We start from the raw sequence: 20,144 nt of genomic DNA, 5'->3' as shown, positions 1-20,144 counted from the left end.
CGCTATATATATTGAACTTCTGATTCTTTGTGCATTCACTATACAAGAGTATGCATACGTGAACTTAGTTCTCCTTAATGAGTTTGATTTAGCCTTAGCTGTTAAATTCAGTCAGTAGAAGGTATAAACAAGTATTTTAAAAGGTTTTAAACTAAGGCATAAAGGTGAGAAGCTGATACTTGCAAAATTATCTGTTAATACTTTTTGAAATTACAATGTCTATATACGCAAAACCGATCTTCGACACGGCCATATCTCTTTAGTTTATCTACTTTCATATGTATTAACTACTTTTGAGTTGGTTTGATATTGTTAGGCGTCCTAGGCACATATTTATACTCAAACTTTTGGCCCATAATTAATGTGGTTCATTAATTAAAGTGACACCCTGTGCTTACCCAATTAGCTTGGTATCACTTGTGCATGTGTAGGGTGTTGCTGTTATGTGATAATCTAAAATGACCAACTTTGCTGTCGGTTTATGAATATTAAAAGGACCTACCTCCCTATATGCATCTCATTATTATTTTGTCTTTATTTTTTTTTTGTAATCTAATTGAGATTATTGTTAGGTGAGCATAGTACTTTTGACAAGAGTAGAACTAGTAATCAAATTGAGATTGTTAGTAAATAAATTAATTTGCTCCACCAAATGCCTACTTGGAAAAGTAGCATGATACAAAAATTAGAGCACTTTTATGGTGCCTATGAGAATACATAGTAATAGAGAAGAATAAAATCATTAACATATTTAATGATCTTGAAGCGATTATTTTTTTATTTTTATTTTCTTAACGAAAAAAGTGCAAAATTTGGGTGTTTTTAGGATTTTTGTATCATACTTGATTCGAAATGGACAAATTGTGGATGTCCAAGGATAGGCTAACAGATGAATATATTGTAGGGGTTAAGAATTTTCTTATGTTTGCAAATCCAACAGAGAGTGAGACCATTCTCATAAGATGTCCATGCAAACATTGTGTGAATCTTTGTGAGTTTACTCAAAAGGAGGTTAGAAACCACCTTTTTGAATCTGGTATTGACCAACACTTTACTAGCTAGATATATCATGAGGAGAAAAGTCATAATGCATCCCCTTCTAGTGTCGATGGAAATGAAGACCATCAAGATTATCACAATATGGAAACTCTTGAAGATGCAGCAAGTACAAAAAACTTGCTAGATGCTGGACGTGACCAATTCACCGGTGATCCTGTAGAGTTTGAACAATTGCTCCAAGATGCTGAGAAACCATTATATGAAGGGTGTACAAAGTTTACCAAGTTATCAATGGTGGTTAAACTATTCAATCTAAAAGCCAAAGGTGGGTGGTCAGACAAGACTTTTTCAAAGTTACTGAAATTGTTTGGAGAGGTGCTTTCGGAAGGTCATTTACTACCGTCCTCACTGAATAAGGTCAAGAAGACATTGTCCGTTTATGGAATGAAGTATGAAAAGATACATGCATGTCCTAACAACTGCATCTTGTACAGAGGTGACAAGTATAAGGATCTTATAGTGTGTCCTACTTGTGGAGCGTCAAGATATAAAGAAAATAAAAATATGACCGAGACAAGTAAAGGTGTGCCTGCAAAAGTTTTGTGGTATTTTCCACCCATCCTAAGGTTCAAAAAGATGTTTAAGTCTGTGCAAATAGCTAAGGATTTGACATGGCATGTTGATGCAAGAGAAGTTGATGACAAATTGCGTCACCCAGCAGATTCCCCATCATGGAAGACTGTAGATTGCATGTGGCCAGAGTTTGCAGCAGATTCACGAAATCTGTGTCTTGCACTCTCCACAGATGGTGTCAATCCACACGGTTCTATGAGTAGTAGGTATAGTTGTTGGCCAGTTATGTTGATCACTTACAACCTTCCACCATGGTTATGCATGAAGAGAAAGTTTATGATGCTTACATTGTTGATATCAGGTCCACGACAACCAGGGAACGATATTGATATGTACTTGAGGCCCTTGATTGACGACTTAAAAATTTTATGGAATACTGGGGTCGATGCTTATGATGCTTATCGACATGAATCCTTTATATTGAGAGTCGTGCTAATGTGGACAATAAATGATTTACCCGCGCTTGGTAACCTATCTGGCTGTTGCATTAAAGGATATTATGCTTGTCCAATATGCGGTGAGAATACACCTTCGCTCAGACTAAAGCATTCTAAGAAGATTGTATACATGTCCACCAGAAGATTCCTCCCAAAGAACCACCCTTACAAAAAGCAAAAGAAGATGTTTAACAGTAAACAAGAGTTTCGATCACAACCAGAACCATTAAACTGCTTAATATTTCTTGGGGGAAAAAAGTTAAGAATGTAACTGCGGAGAATTTAGCAAAACCAAAAGGGCGGAAAGAAGTTACGAAACGAAAATTGAAGAAGTCAATGGGTAAAAGGAACCGATAGGGTGTAGAGAAAAAGGCAAAGACGCCAACCACATCAGCAAAGGTTGATACTGGAGTCGATAATATTTTGAAATGTTGGAAAAAGTCGTCAATATTTTTTGAACTGGACTATTAGGAGTATTTGCCTGTTAGACACAACTTGGATGTCATGCATATTGAGAAGAATGTTTGTGACAGCATTATTAGTACATTGCTTAACATTCCTTTCAAAATAAAGGATACTGTTAACGGTCGTCTTGATCTTGAGGAGATGGAAAAGGCGGAGCTGGCACCAAAGATAGATAAAAGTAAAACTTTCCTACCCCCAGCTTGTTTTACATTATCTAGGGATGAAAAGAGAAGAGTTTGCCAAACATTGCATGAGCTGAAAGTCCCCAAAGGATACTCTTCTAATTTCAAGCCCCGTGTTTCAATGGATGATCTAAAATTACAAGGGCTGAAGTCGCACGATTGCCACGTTTTGATGCAGCAGTTGCTTCCTATGGCAATACGATTTGTCTTGCCAAAACATGCGAGATATGCAATTGTAAGGTTGTGCTTCTTCTTTAGTGCACTTTGTGCAAAAGTAATAGATGTGTAACAGTTGAGTCAAATTCAAAGGGATGTTGTTGTCACCGTATGTATGCTGGAAAAATACTTTCCCCCATCATTCTTTGATATCATTGTTCATCTCACGATTCATCTTGTTAGAGAGGTGAAGCTTTGTGGTCCAGTTTTCTTCCGATGGATGTACCTATTTGAGAAGTAAACCAACTTACTGAGCTTTCCTTTATCCTTGGTTCATATGACAAAGCAAGCATCATTGTACCATTTTCCCATTGAAATGTCTTAGGTACATGGTGGTGCTGAAGGGTTATGTACGAAACCGCAATCGTCCAGAAGGTTGCATTGCTGAAAATTATATTGCAAGGGAAGCAATTGAGTTTTGCAGTGAATTCTTATTTGACTTGGATGCAGTTGGAGTTCCTCCCAATTGTAAAATCACTCTTGATGATATGATGGTGGAGGGAGTTACCCCTGTAGGGGGTTCTGCTGTTGAAGTTGATAGTATTGCCTTGGAGCAAGCGCATCTTTATGTGTTTCACAACATAGGAGTTGTTGAGCCTTACATAGGGTAAAATATGTTGATAGTTTACTTCCATTCTTCCATTGGTTTAGAATTTCTATAGCTAAATGTGAGATTGCTTTCGGTAACTAAATAGGGAGCACATGGACTACCTGAAGAGAATCCACCCCCGTCAATCAAAGAAACCAACATGGTTACAAGAAGAACACAACTAAATAGGGAGCACATGGACTACCTGAAGAGAATCCACCCCCGTCAGTCAAAGAAACTAACATGGTTACAAGAAGAACACAATCGTACCTTTAGTGATTGGCTTAAAGAAAGGGTACAATTAAGCAATTCTAAAGTACCATTTCTTCTGTAAACTCCATTTAATCGTTACTAACCCTTAAAAGAACACATGTTTCACAAGAGTGACGCATCACCAATAACAAAATCTCGGATACCTTAATGTGGATATCTCAAGGGCCTCAGATGCATGTATTAAATTATGAGAGCTATATCATCAATGGTTATCGGTTTTCCACAAAAAATCGGGATGCTTCACGTGTCACTCAAAACAGTGTTGTGAGCTTGGTGGTCGCAACAATACAAGTTGCAAGTGTGAAGGATAAGAAACCAGCCTTTTCTGATATGTCCTTTTATGGAGTTATTGTTGAAATATGGCTGCTTGATTATTTTAATTTTCACGTCCCAGTGTTCAGGTGTGATTGGGTTGATAGTAGGAATGGTATCAAGAAAGATGATTTGGGTTTCACATTAGTTGATATTGGTAGAGTTGGGCATAAATCTGATTAATTTATCTTAGCTTCTCAAGCCAAGCAAATCTTTTTTGTTCCTGACCAACTTGATCCTAAGTGGTCAGTTGCTCTGGCAGCTCCTAAAAGATGTTATAATGTTGGCGATATTGGTAATGACGTGTTTGATGGGGACATAGGAGGCAAGGTTCATTCCGAAGTATTTCCAAGTGCTGATTCTTTTGATTTGATTGATGAATCTCGGTTAGTTTACACACGTGAAGACTGTGAAGGAATATGGGTTGAGAATGAATCATCTAAAACCTAGTCATTTTTTTTTCTTTTCTTCTCTTTTGTTTCTGCGATTTTTTTATTGTAAGATTTTCTATAAGTTGCCAATTGATCAAGATTTTTGAATCTTGTATTTAGTTATTTCCATTAGTCACTTTTTCTGTTTTTCCATTTGGAGCTTTACTTATTTCATGAGTAGACTTCATATATGCCAGGTATTATTCAAACAAATTTTTTAGCTTTCATTATACTTGAAATACAAATATCTATTGTATTACAATTCATTCTAGAGAGATAATTAGTAGAATTTGTCAATCACTTATAACATCTTCTATACTGTTAGAATTTCAAGCCTAATGACAGACAGCCAACAGAGAAAAGAAGCTTGTTATACATTTTCAAACCCAGGCCAATTAGTCAACATAACCTATCTTCATATCTTGTCTACACAGTTCCCTTTTGCAGTTTTGCTGCATCAATTGTTAGTATGATAAATGTTTCTTTCTTTCTTAAAATCGGTATTTTTGTCGCTTCTTTGCCCTAAAATGGATGATGGGCACTTATTGCAACATGAGCAGGAAGAATCAGTAACTGACCAAGTTCAATCCCTTCACTACATCTTGGTCCCCTTTGAGGGAAAACAATGGGGAGATAGCCACTACGGAGGGCAGACACAGTCAAAAGTTCTCATAATCCTCAAATCATTATCTCAATGGGAAACTCGCTGTAGAAACCTATGATGATCCATTCCTTTGGGTATGGCATTGCAATAAATGTTTTACAACTTCGTCCCAGTCAGGGATACGCTGATAATCTGGTTCTATTCCATTTCCATTGATGTCCATATGATTTGGCGTTACATACTTCCCAACAGTGACTACCACACCCGATCCATCATTAAGTTCGAATACAGATTGAATTAGACCCTTACTGAAAGTCTTCTCCCCAACAAGAACAGCTTTGCAGTTATCATGAAGTGCAGTAGCTACTATTTCACTTGAACTAGCAGTCTTGTTGTTGACCAATACAATTAGGGGAGCTATAACCAGAGGCGCAGTCTCAGCAACTATAGTATTCTGGTACTTGGGATCCCTTCCAACTGTGTATATCACCGTATCCCCCTTATCGAGAAAAAACTTAGCAACTTCAATTCTAGCCTGCACTAGTCCACCAAGATTATCTCTTAGATCCAGGACGAAGTAGGAGGCACCAGAGTCTTGAAGTCACTTCATTGTAATGACCAAATCCTTTCTAGTCAAAGCATTAAACTCTTTCAATCATATATACTCAACAGGAGAAAAACTTCGGTCCATAGCGCCTAGGATGCAAAACCGTCCATAGCGCCTCTGCACCATACACGTGTCCCATACTACAACCTTGGTTAACTTAACTCTCCCCTATTTTCTCTTCTCAAATCTTTCACCTACATATTTTTAGCGCTCAACTATACCCAAAAAAATATCCCAACTGATAATCTCGCGCCCAAAAAAGTAAGGAGAAAAAGAAGAAAAAAACAAGTTTTTTTACAATTTCAACAATGATTAACGAAGGTAAAAAGAAAATAATGGTTATATGTATCCAACATATTTGTTCTCCCTGAATTTCTCAATAGTTACACGTGGATTTTTTGTCTAGTTGTTTCACTTAGTGTTTACACGGAAGAATTTTTGTCGTTACACATCTTATTCCATTCTTGTTATTAACACTATTTTTCAAGTATGTGATTGCAATTTCGTGGTTAACTATGTACATTTTGTTAATTGCAGAAGAAGCTTTGCAAGTAGAGTCCGACTTTGAGGATTCAACTGAAGAGAATGACAAGAACAGAGAGCCGATGCCGGTTAAATCAAATAAATATGGGGTAGTATTCCTAAACTCAATATGTTATTCCATTCAGTTTATGAAGCCTACGATTTCTATAATGCTTATGCCAGATTCATAGGTTTCAGCATTAGAATTAATCATACTGCCTTCTCGCGTAAGAAGGATAAAACAATACTGAAGAGGGAATTATGTTGTTTGAGAGAAGGTATTCGTAGGAATTGCGCACAATTGGTTTCCCCCAAAAAGCCACGACCAATTACACGAGTTGGTTGTAAAGCATGCTTTGTAATATAATTACAATATGACGGGCAATATAAATTGATAAAGTTTATGGAAGAACACAACCATGATATGGCGAAGCAATCTAAAGTTCATAAGTTGAAGTCGCAGCGGAAAATTGAATTTTCCCAAGGTGGTGTTATTGATAGTATGTCAACAGCGGGGATAGGTGCCTCAAAGATCCATTCATATATGCGTAATGAAGCAGGTGGATTTCAAAACATGAATTTCACAAAAAGGATTTGAAGAACCACGCCCAAAGAAAGCCGGCGAGATCCTCAAGAAAGGAGATGCACAGAATTTACTCAAGTATTTCATGGACATGGAAATGAGTAATCCTTCTTTTTTCTATGCCATAGATATGGATGATAACAATCAATTTTCTAGCTGTTTTTGGTGTGATGCAAAATCAAGAGTGGACTATAGTTTCTTCAGTGATGTCGTATGTTTTCACACCACCTACAAAACCAATGGGTATGATTTACCATATGCACCGTTTGTGGGAGTCAATCATTATGGGCAGTCTGTGCTATTTGGTTGTGGTTTACTCTTAGATGAGACGACTGAGTCATTTGAATGGCTATTCAAAGCATTTATACAAGCAATGAAGGGTAAGCAACCAAAGACAATTTTCACTGACCAGGCTCAAGCTATTGGAAATGCAATTGTGAGTGTATTTCCTGATGCCCATCATCGTTTGTGTTTGTGGCATATCAATCTAAACGCAGCAAAAAATCTTTCTCATGTTTTTGACAAGTTTACTTCTTTTGCGACAAGTTTTAGTAATTGCATTTACAATAATGAGACAGAGGAACAGTTTGATTCATGTTGGAATATGTTGCTTAAAGAGTATGGTTTAGAGAAAAATAGTTGGCTACTAAATTTATATAAATTAAGGAAAAAATGGGGACTAGTGTTTGCGAGAAAATATTTTTGTGCGGGCATCACAACTACACAGAGAAGCGAGAGCATGAATAGTTATTTCAAGAAGTACTTCAAAAGGACCATGATTTTATGAGAGTTTGTCACAAAATATGAGGAAGCGGTATTGGATCGACGTGAACAAGAAATTTCTGAAGATTTTGACTCAAGGCAGACATCACCAATCTTGAAGTCAAGATGGAAAGTAGAGGAAGAAGCAGCTGGAAAGTATACAAGAACCATCTTCAAGCATTTTTAACATCAACTGTTAGAATGTTTGAATTATTTTGAGGAACAAATTGAAGAGGATGGAACAATCTTCATATATAAGGTTTCATCTTTTGGTAGTGCTGGTAATCGGAGAGTTACATTTGATTCCTCCGATAGTTCAGTGCATTGCAGTTGCAAAATGTTTGAGTTTGTTGGTATTTTATGCCCGCATGCTCTAAAAGTTTTGCAAAGAAGGCAATTGTCGAGTATACCGCAGCAGTACTATCTACATAGGTGGACCAAATATGCAACATCTGGTCTTGTTATTGATGAGAGTAAAACAGCAGAAGTTGTCTCTAAAACATCTCCAGCTTTATGTTATAGTGAGTTGGCTCACATTGCTCTTACTTATGCAGTGAAAGCTGCTACTACTCTCCAATCCTATGAGTTAGGAAAGGAAGAGCTAATGATTTTGTTGTGAAAAATGGATCAATGCTTACAAATAAGTGATAATGGTCTATTCGATAAAATTGAAAGCACACATAAAGAGAGTGGTGGCAACCATGTGGAACACAATTTCATGTTAAAAGATCCGCCGCGCAAGAAAAATAAGGACCACAAATATGATAGAATCAAGCATGCATTGGAGAAGAAGAAAAGGACAGCCAAAGCTCAAAGAAATTCTAGAAATGGCAAACGTGGTAAGTTATTCCTTATAAATTTTTATATGTATTTCAGTTTACACTTTCTAATAAAGTTGCCATTTTTTTTAGGCCCGAATACAGAAAGAAATAAGGATGATTATGCTATGGCAGATGATGGACTACATGAAGTAGTTGTACATACAGAGGTTTCTTTTAAAAAAAAACATTTCTACTTGTAATCAATGACATTCAATATATTCTCATACTTACCTTTAATTACATAAATTTTGTCTTTACTCATATATTAGGTAGCTCAGCATGGGCATCCACCAGATTCTAACACCGAAGGCATAAGTGGTGTTTCAAACATGACAGCATATTTTGTTCCCTACCATACTTCTCAGGTATAATATAAAGTAAAAGTTGTTAATTAAATCATTTTGCATTAGATTTTATGTTATGGTAGTTGGTTACATGATTTTACAAATGTATAGGAATCCATTGCTCATACCACACAAGCTACCACTCAAGCAACACTACAAGTAGAAATGGATACTTTTCAATTTGACCATGTATGACTTTCTTACTTCCTTTTAATGCAATTTTATGTTAACTAAAAGCTTATAGATAGAGAATGATACATATGTTGCATGCATGCTATTTGGATCATTTGTGTTGTTGTACTGTAGGGATTTCTTGGATTCTTAACTTAACCATCCATGGGCACCCAAGCATTACAAGGGAGTCACCATGAAGATATAGTAGACTTTATCTAACAAGTCTTTTCCCAAACAAATTTTGTGATGCAGCTGCCAATATGGGACAAGGATACTTTTCAAAAGCAACATCGTTATTTCTTTTTGATCAAAAGTTTATCGTGGATTATCGAACTCAGCCATTTTGTTATTTTGTTATGGATTGTGGTACAATTTTTTGATTAATTTGTAGTAGCTATCTATTTTTGATATACAAGCTGTTTTTATGATTGATGGTGAAGAAGAAATTATGGTTCCAAGTAGAAGAAATGGAATGATTGATGGCGAAGAAGAGGAAGGTCTGTTTGATGAAGTATTCGAAGAATTTGATACTGAAACACCTTCACACCTTTGCCCTTTAGCAGAAGCTGCTCATTCTGGCAATCTCACCGCCCTTACGAACGCTTTTGATAACTTGAGTGGAAGCATTGACGAACCCTTGGAAGATGGAGATACTGCCTTTCATTTGACTTGTCTCTATGGTTATTTGTCATGTGTCTAGTTACTCGTGCAAAGGGGAGCTAGCTTGGAAACCAAGGATGAGGATGGGGCAATTCCTCTTCATGATGCTTGTGCAGGGGGTTTTTCCGAAATTGCCCAGCTTCTGATCAATGCTGCTAGCAACTCAGATTGTTTGAAGCGGATGCTAGGCACAGTTGATGTGGAAGGTGATACGCCTCTGCATCACGCGGCAAGAGGTGAGCATGTGGATGTTGTGAGGATATTATTGGCTGCTGGAGCTTCACCATTGAAGCCGAACATTTATGGAAAAATCCCTGCTAAACTCTCTGACCCACATATGGAAGTAAGGAGAACGTTGGAAGTAGCAGCTAATGTTGTACCTTGCCAATAGGCTTTGGTTGGTGCATAATGAAATTGTTCAATTAGGTTATACTGTTTGCCTACTGGTGTTTGTTAGGACTATGTGGATATTAAAAAATTGAGAAACTTTGTTGTGTGGTGAATGTGAAAAATCTAATTGAATTACAGATGGATTTAGCATAAAAGTGGTAGAAAATGGAATGCAAAACATGTTGCTTTTATGTCTTTTCGTATCGTAGTTGGCATTTTAATTGACATTTTGTAAGTCAACATTCTTTATGAAGCTGTTTTTGAACTTTGAGGAATGCTATCAGGCAACTATAGTCAGTTGTATATTTGCCATCAAACTAAAAGGCAATATAGCCAACTCTTTTTTTTTGGGCGCGAGTTTATTAGGTGAGAGAGAAAATAGGTGAGAGTTAACTAGAGTTACCCAAAAAACCCAGAGTTAATAAAGGTTGTAGTATGGGACACTTGTGTGGTGCATAGGCGCTATGGACGGTTTTGCGTCCTAAGCGCTATGGACCGAAGTTTTTCTCACCCAACAGAAGCAGTTCCATTCTCTATTTCTTCTGAATGATAGAATACTGGTGATCAAGCAACAAGTTGCCTCTCAACTCTAATAGATTGGACAAGACCACAGTTGCCATGCTTAACCTCAATAGTCACAAACGTTTCTGTTGGACCTTGTTTTTTGCTTGGTGTGCATTTACTATTACTAGGTGTTTATATATATATATTTGTTTTTCCTTCTGTGCATATTCTTGTTCATCTCATATAATACTAATTAATGCCCTGTGCTAATTATATTTTTCAGCTTAGCCTAGCCATGGATCTAGAAGAGGTTGTCCATTCTGAAGACGAGGTCGTTCATTCTGAGGATGAGGTTGTCCATTCTGAAGACGAGGTTGTTCATTTTGAGGATGAGGTTGTCCATTATGAAGACGAAACACCTATAAGTACTGAAGTAGAAAGGAGAGGCGCAACTGTAATGCACTGCCTTTCTGGTGATTGGGATGATATCATCATAAGAGTTCACTTTGATGGGAAAGGTAGGCTTATAGGTTAAAAAGTTTGTAATAAGCTTTCTGGTTGGGAAGGTGCTCTTGTGAGGAGTCCGATTCCCCTAAGTTCTTTTCAAAAGTTGGACGAAAGCACCACCAGAACTTTTAAAACTATTATGGGCTGGCATATTGGTAATTTATTTTGAATTTTGAATTTTTATTTTCTTGTTGTTTCTTATCTTGCTTGTAACTTGGATTCGATTTATTTATTCGTGACCCAGATAAGATTTGATATAGATTTTAGGTATAGGAAGTCAGTTTTAAAATCGTTTGGAGTTAGATGGAGGACCTTCAAGAATATGCTGGCTGTCAAATATATTATGCCATTTAAAGATGATCTCAAGGTACTTTCAAAACCACCTGCAAAGTATAAGCTAATTAAAAAAGCTGACTGGGATGCATTTGTGAAATCGAGATTAACAGAAGAGTTCCAGGTATGTGTGAGACATTTAAATAGGTATATTGTTCTATTTAAATTAATAACTTTTTTTTTTTATCTATTAGGAGAAGAGTAAGTTACAATCTGCACGAAGGGCAAAGGGTAAGTATAATCACCGAAGTTAGCGGGGCTTGGATATCTGGCTTGATAGATAAGATGGTAAGGACTTGTACAACTTTTTAAAATCTTAATGTACATAGTAAACCATATCAAATACTTCATAACTAAATTGATTTTTTTTTTGTATATCTCATTATAGCAAGAAGAGTTGGGAGAATCGTTTGATGAGGATGATAGAGTTGGCTTGTGGCTTTTAACAAGCTACTTTAACGATGAACAAGGAAGGTGGCAGAATAAATTGTAAGTTTTGAGCTATGATACAAGGAAGGTGGCAGAAAAAAAATTTCTAATGTTTTGAGCTATGCTAGCACGGGTAATAGAGTAAAAACGTACTAATGTTCTAGTCCATGTAAGCCCATCCTTATATAGTTTCCAAAACCCGTCTTCTTGTGTTTTTAATAAATGTCGATAGGAGAGCTATGTTCATTTTGCTTGAGTTCCTTCACAAAATGCCTTTGGCATGTTCCGGCCCATGTCGAATCTGACCTTGTTCAAGCTCGATCTTCCAATGATGCATTGGTCCCATGTTAGAACCCTAGGCTATGTTCAGTCCTTTTACAAATCAATATCAAGCTTAAACATACCATGTCCATACCATTCATGTCCACCCATGTTAATACTCAGTCCTTTACAAATCAATATCCAAAATACCATGTCCATACCATTCATGTCCACCAAAAATACTTGATATGACAAGCCGTCAATAGTCCCAATTAGGCATGGCCAGTCCACCAGTTAGCTACACTCACTAAGAAAACACACGTTGAGAATGATGGGTTGATATTTTCTTTCTCAGTAAATGTATGATCTATCTTGCTTAAGAAGAGAGAATGTTTTTGCAGGACCAACTAAAAAAGGAAGAGGCTGAAGGGAAGTTAGTAACCTAAGGAAGCAATGATGTTCTTACAAAGGCATTGGGGACTCCAGAACATTGTGGCAGGGTTAGAGCAGGAGGGAAATATGTCACTCCAACTACTTACTTTAATCTCCCTAAATGGGGATCAAAAGCACATAAAGCAGAGATGGAGTCCACGATCCGTAAGAAAGAAGAAGAAAACCAGGCATTAAAGGAAAGAGTGAGAGAGTTGGAGACCTTACAAGGAGTGATTATCTTGTAACACGTAGAGAAAGTTGCCTCGAGGTTCCAAGAATAATAGTAAAAAGCAAATGGAAAGTCCAAATGATGACATATTATCTTCTGGCACTAACAACAAGACAATTAATAAATGTGTTGAGAGAGCATTGGGTGTGAATTCGAGAAAGGTATTACTTTAAATAAATGGCTACTCAATGTAAATACTTTTTACAGTTTTGAATTAACTTGTTCAATATGTGTGTAGGTAATTAGTGGTGCTAAATCCAAAAGCGAAGAGGCAGTCTCTAAACGAAAATTAGGAAATGAGCAGGTATATGTTAATTAACGTGCAATCTTTAAATGTTACTTAAAAGATTGTTGATTTTAAATTCACTGTTATGTCTCTTAGGATGTGGGCTTGAAGAACAGTAGTGTTGCTAAACTTAATAGCGAAGTGGCAGTCTTTCAACATAAGTCGGGCAGCAAACAGGTAATAGTTTTTTTTTTACTAATGAGTTAGAGAGGCATAGGAAGGTAAATGTTTTTACAACGGTGCTAAACTCAAAAGTGATATGCTAATATCTATTCTGTCATTAGGAGTATGTAGTGTGAGCATTGTAAACAGTTACGCTTTTCAATGGTCTGACACAACTTTTTTTCGTATGTCAACCTGACATAAATGAGTTTATCTGAGGTTGGGACCATTAGTACAGCCCTGATACTCTTACACAGGGTTTTACCCAAGGGATGAATAGTGTACTATTGTTCCCATCCGGAGTTTCTATAATCAGAGAGAGAGAGAGAGAGAGAGAGTGTGTGCACATGATGTGATATGGTTAGTGTGCATGACTGCTAAAACCACAGTGTGTACCAGGATCAACTTGTACACGCTGTCTTAAGAAACTTAAAAGTATACACTAGAATATTCATCAAATTAGCCACCAAACCTACTTGAGCAGTTCACAAAAGTATCAATAGAGCTCACGTGCCAAAGACTTTATTTGTGGCTTAGAAAGATATTAGTTAATATTAATAGAACATATTAAAATACACAAGATTCACAAGCAGCATGGGAGTAACGTACACTCCCACGCTACTAACACTAGGACGTAGGTGGATTTGCAAATATATGCCGCTGAAACATACTTGCAAATAGTTAGTAGTGAGGTTATGATTTTAGGTAGGAATTCTAAATACTTATATAGACACTTTACAGGAAAGTTAAGGGGTAGGTACAAAAAAAAGGGTTTTACTAAAACATGGAGATGAAAATTTTCAAAATATAATTTATCTTCAAGGAATTTTTAACTTAATTATAGATAGGAAACAAGCATGATGGTGTGTCATTATCAAAATACAGTAACTTTAAAAGATGGAAAAAAATGACAATAACTTAGCTTACCGTACTCTCATCCGTCCTAGTTCCTATGCAATAATAGTGAAAGTACAAGAGTCATGGTGTTATTGAGGGTGTGAGAAATGAGCGCGAGAATGAAAAACATTACCCCCAAAGTTTTCACCCATTTTCATTTGTTTTAAATTTTCCTTTTATTTTTTTTTTCAATATGTCACACTTTATTATCCGTCACATAATATTGGGTATATGTTAGGAAATAAATCAAGTATTTGCCTACAGAATAGGTAACGGTTGTTAATATTTCTAACATAAAACATGTGTGACAAACATTGTAACAGATGAATAAGTGTTAGCAATCAATTTTACTATATGTTGCAAATTCAGTGTTATGGTGTAGTGCTACCAATAATGTTATGCTCAATTGTTTTGTTGTTTCAAAAGTGTAAGCTGGCTTTGGGGTCCAAAAGCAATATTGTTGCGATGCTAGTCTAATTGACCGGATGACAATATCCATAATGTTAAAATGGGGGAAAGCTATGTACGTGTACAAATCATACGTGCAATTTTGGCAAATTCTCTTATGCTAAGACCGATTCTGGATGATGATATTACCACCATAGGAGGTGCAGTTGGCTACCACGTGGCTTGGCCAAGTCACGTTGTGGTATTTGACAATTTGGCTATCTCAAAACCTATGTTAGGAAACAAGCAGGTACTTGTCATTTTGATATTAACTAAAAGTGATAGTTATATATAGTTTACAAATATCTATTGAAATTGTCCTTATAATGTTTGTTAGGCTGTGGGATCAAAAGACAATGATAATGGTGCTAATAAAGCCAAAAGTGTTATGCCAATCTCTAAACCAAAATCAGGAAATGAGAAGGTAAAATCTCTAATTTCTAAAATCATTAATCGTGGTACTCACTAGAATTTTAAATTTACAATTATTTAATGTTTGTGGTTGTTTTAAAGTGTAAACTTGCTTTGGGGTCCAAAAGCAATGTTGTTGCTGATGCTTGTATAATTGAGGAGTTTGGATCGGATGACAAGATCCATAATGTTAAAATGGGGGAAGACTATGTACGTGTACAAATCATACGTGCAATTTTGGCAAATTCTCTTCTGCCAAGACCGATTTCGGATGATGATATTACCACCGTAGGAGGTGCAGTTGGCTACCACGTGGCTTGGCCAAGTGATTTTGTGGTATTTGACAATTTGGCTATCTCAAAACCTATGTTAGGAAACAAGCAGGTACTTGTCATTTTGATATTAACTAAATGTGATAGTTATATATAGTTTACAAATATCTATTGAAATTGTCCTTATAATGTTTGTTAGGCTGTGGGATCAAAAGACAATGATAATGGTACTAAAGCCGGATCAAAAGGCAATGATAATGGTGCTAATAAAGCCAAAAGTGTTATGCCAATCTCTAAACCAAAATCAGGAAATGAGAAGGTAAAATCTCTAATTTCTAAAATCATTAATCATGGTACTCACTAGAATTTTTAATTTATAATTATTTTAATGTTTGTGGTTGTTTTAAAGTGTAAACTTGCTTTGGGGTCCAAAAGCAATGTTGTTGCTGATGCTTGTATAATTGAGGGATTTGGACCGGATGACAAGATCCATAATGATAGAATGGGTGAAGGCTATGTGCGTGTACCAATAATACGTGCAATTTCAGCGATTGCCTTTCTACCAAGACCAATTCTTGATGATGACATTACCAGGGTAGGTGGTGCAGTCGGGTACCACGTGGCTTGGCCTCGTGACTTTGTCATACTTGATAATAAGGTAAAACGTATTCTATTATATTTTTCTACCAATATTTATATAAATTAGCACCTATTTGTATTTATTATTCATTGTTTATTTATTTATTTTTATTGAAAAATGAGGTTGAATGTGATGAGTATGACGAAATTATATTTGAAGAATTTGTGGTTTTGGTCGGCAATATAATGAAGGAAAATCATATAAGTGAAATGGACATGAGGATTTTTAAGCGTGAACTGCAGTTTTATATTGCAAAAGATGAAATAATGGATATTTGTCATAAGCAAATGTTGAATGCCAATTGCATTGTAGTATATATCAGGTGAGTGGAATCTTGGATTTTTTTTTAAAGAGATGAGTTGTTTAATTTATGCGTACATGTTGTACTAATGGTAGTATGCTTTTCTTTTAGATATTTGTATGAAAAATACGAAAGTTCTCAACAGAGGTTTGGATTCTATTATCCTGGCGATTTCAACTTGTATGCAGACAAAAAAGAGATGAATCGTCTGGTCTCAAATAGATTTATGGCAAGACAAGGAGACCAAATTATTTTTCTTTCGTACAATTCGGGGTATGCTTGTTGGTCATGTTATTTAACATATATGCATTCTCATTTTATTTTTATTTTTTGTACTTTCTTAACTCCTATATATGGTTGTATAGGATTCATTAGGTTTTGGTAATTATTGACGTAAGTGCAAAAAAAGTATATTTTCTTGATTCAACTGGAGGTGTCCCAGATATAAAACTAAGATGCATGGTGAACACGTGAGTTGATTAATCTTATTTTTATTTTGTATGTCATATATGCAAACAACTTATAACTTAATTGTAAAGTTCGTTTTTTTAGTGGGATGAAAACATTAGCATTAAGTGAAGGAAAAAGAGTGGAACCAGAGTGGGACTATGTCAAGGTAAATATACAGTACTTGAATGTGAAAATTTTACTTAGTGTATTGAATGTGTTTTGACAATTTATTTATGTTTTCGTGTAGTGCCCAATTCAACCAGGAGGATACGAGTGTGGATATTATGTCTTGCGGTTCATGAGACATTTTATGATGCATCCTAGTCAATCAATTAAGACAAATGTTAGCAAGTATTTCTTGTTAATATATTCTAAAATATCTATGTAATTCTTTCTTGTAAACGTATATCATATATACTAAATTCTTTGTTGACTTGACGTACTCGTGTAGCTAATGGAGCTGGCCAACACTATCACCTATACCAATGCTGAGCTTATTGAAATTTGTATGGAGTTTATTGACTTTATCGAACGATTTATCTCGCCAAGCCAAAGGTATGAGTATATATTGCGATAATAGTATTTTCTTTTTATTTTGTTTGCTGCTTTGAGGTATGGGATGACTTTAAATGTAGTAGTGTATATCTTGAGCCACATCCCATTTGCATTGTAGGCATTTTCATTTATTTTTTCTTTCGTTGTGAGAACTAGGTCCCATCGCATTGTTATCCTCATGCCTATATAAAATAGTCTGTTTTTTCAGTGGCTTGAGCTTTTGGTAGCAAATTTACTAATAATGTTTCTTTACTTTATTTGTTTCTTAGGTTTGGCAACGTTCGATCGATCGATGGATAATACTTAATTTGTTGATGATGGAGTTGATTAGAATGATTTTTAGTTTAGTTGAATGTGCTATCAAATAAATGTATCTAGCATTTTTAAGTGATGGTGGATAAATGATAAATTGATGTAAGGAATAAGTGTTTTCGAATGGTTTGAAAATATATGGGTTGAAGTTACTGTGGATGTTCTAATTTTATTTTTGAGAATTTTATAGATGTTTTATTGGTGAAATAAGTTTACAGATTAGGAATTGAATTACAGGTTATTAGGTAGGAATTGAATTACAGGTTATTATGCAGTTATTTTTACTAAAAAAAATATAATAATAATAATAATAATAATAATAATAATATAAATTAAAAAAAAAAAGAAAAAAAAGATGACAGTTGTAGAAGAACTGTCACAGTGTAAACTATTTGTTGACATATTTTTCTTCCATAAAATGACGATTCTGTAGTAGTTGATAGGCATTTCATGACGGTTCTACAATAGTCAATGAGCATTTCATGACGGTTCCACAGTAGTCAATTGGTATTTCATGACGGTTCTACAATAGTCAATGGGCATTTCATGACGGTTCCACAGTAGTCAATTGGCATTTCATAACGATTCTGACGTGAACTGTTAGAAAATATTATTAATTTCTTGACGGTTCTAACTATAATTAATGACGTTATATATGAGGTGTCATAATAAAACTTACCTACTATGACGTTTTAAAGACTAATATATGTCATAATGGGAGGACCTTTTAAGATGTCTTTCTATGAACCGTCATAATTTTATATAGGTTTGAAATTCTGGCTATATCGATCCAAAGAGGGCCTAAATTCTCGCTTAGGATATGGCATAGTGATCAAGCAAGTGGACGTGTGATTTCTCTATTCGGAATTTACTTCTCCCATGTGTCATTTCTCAAATATTTACTCATATAAGGCTTTAGGCTATATTCTCATAGGATTTGTAGAATAAGTACTCTAGCCTAGATTTCATAAACTTACTGCCAATACAAATATAGATACTTATACAATATATTTATAAAAAGATGCAAAGATTATTACCTACATATTAACCTAAGTTTCTAAAAACTATTCTAATGCAACAGCTAACGTGAAACTTCTAGATTATTAAGAGCATAGAGAAAGAAACAACGCAAATATTCCTAAGTGCATAGCATAAACTTTTTATTTATATTTTTGATTTTTTTTACTAGAAAACAAGTGAATATTGTACATATCTATATTCTAACAGGTTCCTTAAATTACGCGTGTTTCTATGCCACCCCCAAACAAAAGCATGTTTTGTCCTTAAAATATAGAAATAAGAAGGGTAGAAAAATATCATGGAAATGCGTAAAATTTTGGAACATCTGCGAAACAAAGTTAAAACATACTAATATAGATAAATAAAGCATACGCAACTCTATATGAGTTCCACCCGTTATGGGGTTACAAAGAAGTAAATTGCTTGGGACATAAGCAAACACGAACAAAAATAAAACTTAAAACTTACCTCATATCCAGCATTTAGGCGTTGTCAACCTCTTCTATAAAGAAATGAGGTTCCTTCGCATCCTACCATGCCATGATGATTTGCTAGGCTTCACGCCACTTATCTTCTACGATCGCTAGCATGTTCAGCGCCACTTGGTCGGATGGGGTGTAGGGGGCAAACTAATGAGGTTGTAGCCTCCACCTTGGCCAAGTCATTGCACGGAAAGAATGAATAATGCAATTGGTGGGTCGCACACTGTCGACCCCAACCCAATCCGTGAAACGGGCACAAAAAGCGGGAAAAAAACATAGCATGATTCGACAAACTAAGACAGGCATAAGAAGATACTTATGCCTCATACTCTGGGCTCGTGCTAAACTAGACATTAATGTCTTGGGAAGGTCGTATAGCAGACGTCCCTCAGCTAGAGCAAGGAAAACGTCGCAAGTGGCATCATTCATAGAAGAAAAATGCCCCTCCCCTAATATGTTTAGCATGATAAAGAACATCACCGTGCCCACGTTAAGGGACAAGCTACCAAGGGCAACGTTATATTTCCCTTGGTCCTCTACACGGAAAATTCCGACCCCATAAGTCTCATACAAAAGCTCATAGTTGTAGGCAGAGAAATTATCAACTACATAGCCCCATGAGTCTTGAATCTCAGCAGGTATAGGAAGCTCAACAGCAAAAGCCAACAAGAACTTGGTTATATATGTCCATTGTTTCGTCATCAATGGTGATGGAGAACACGTGTTCTCCATTCATCCGATAAAAGAATTTACAATGTTCATAAAAATACGCTGTAAGTGCAGGGGAGTAAATTTCATCAGAACTTACCATTAGAGACTGCCACCTTGCTTGTATGATTACTTCGCAAAACCAAGATCCATACGTGTCGCTCGAGATCAAATCTTCGAAAGACTGCTCTGGTATGAGTGTATGAGATTTCATATCAAACAACACACTCTAGAGCTGCTGGAAACAACCTCGGAGGAATCAACAAATAAAAATTAGAAGTAGAAGTGCTGCAAAGGCCAAGGCGCGGGCCCGAGAATTGGCTGTGAAGGGCGCGGGGCGCGCTCTTGTCTCACTCGACTTCCAGGCACTTTAGCGCGGGGAGCGCTTGGAATTTGCCTATGAAAGGCGCAGGGCGCGCTCTTGTCTTAGACGATGTCCAGGCACTTGAGGGCGTGGCGCGGTCAGGAATAGGCAAGCTAGGGCGCGTGGCGCGCTCCGTGT

The 20,144-nt window shown here is 36.1% G+C and overlaps 3 protein-coding genes and 2 pseudogenes across 3 annotated transcripts; 4 read left to right on the top strand and 1 right to left on the bottom strand.

Annotated features, from left to right (window-relative positions):
- The first annotated feature begins 1,140 nt into the window (after positions 1–1,140).
- Positions 1,141–3,543, top strand: LOC147494793 (uncharacterized). Its single transcript, XM_086568244.1, has 3 exons — positions 1,141–2,193; positions 2,541–2,956; positions 3,258–3,543. The coding sequence occupies exons 1-3, from the start codon at positions 1,141–1,143 to the stop codon at positions 3,541–3,543; spliced, it is 1,755 nt and encodes a 584-aa protein (XP_086424370.1).
- A 1,710-nt stretch (positions 3,544–5,253) lies between these two features.
- Positions 5,254–5,874, bottom strand: LOC147494792 (carboxyl-terminal-processing peptidase 1, chloroplastic pseudogene; annotated as a pseudogene).
- Positions 5,875–6,694: 820 nt separating this feature from the next.
- On the top strand, positions 6,695–8,234 carry LOC147494791 (protein FAR1-RELATED SEQUENCE 3-like). Its single transcript, XM_086568243.1, has 3 exons — positions 6,695–6,770; positions 6,862–7,491; positions 7,816–8,234. The coding sequence occupies exons 1-3, from the start codon at positions 6,695–6,697 to the stop codon at positions 8,232–8,234; spliced, it is 1,125 nt and encodes a 374-aa protein (XP_086424369.1).
- Positions 8,235–8,237: 3 nt separating this feature from the next.
- Positions 8,238–10,193, top strand: LOC147494790 (uncharacterized; annotated as a pseudogene).
- Positions 10,194–16,480: 6,287 nt separating this feature from the next.
- Positions 16,481–17,420, top strand: LOC147494789 (uncharacterized). The gene is made up of 5 exons (XM_086568242.1): positions 16,481–16,585; positions 16,668–16,731; positions 16,813–16,908; positions 17,017–17,120; positions 17,390–17,420. The coding sequence occupies exons 1-5, from the start codon at positions 16,575–16,577 to the stop codon at positions 17,418–17,420; spliced, it is 306 nt and encodes a 101-aa protein (XP_086424368.1). The 5' UTR covers positions 16,481–16,574.
- Positions 17,421–20,144: the final 2,724 nt, after the last annotated feature.

This window comes from Coptis chinensis, chromosome 6, assembly GCF_015680905.1.
Source record: "Coptis chinensis isolate HL-2020 chromosome 6, ASM1568090v1, whole genome shotgun sequence".
Classification (NCBI taxonomy): Eukaryota; Viridiplantae; Streptophyta; class Magnoliopsida; order Ranunculales; family Ranunculaceae; genus Coptis; species Coptis chinensis.
The sequence above is the reverse complement of the archived record's forward strand: the minus strand, read 5'-3'. Positions and strand labels throughout refer to the sequence as shown.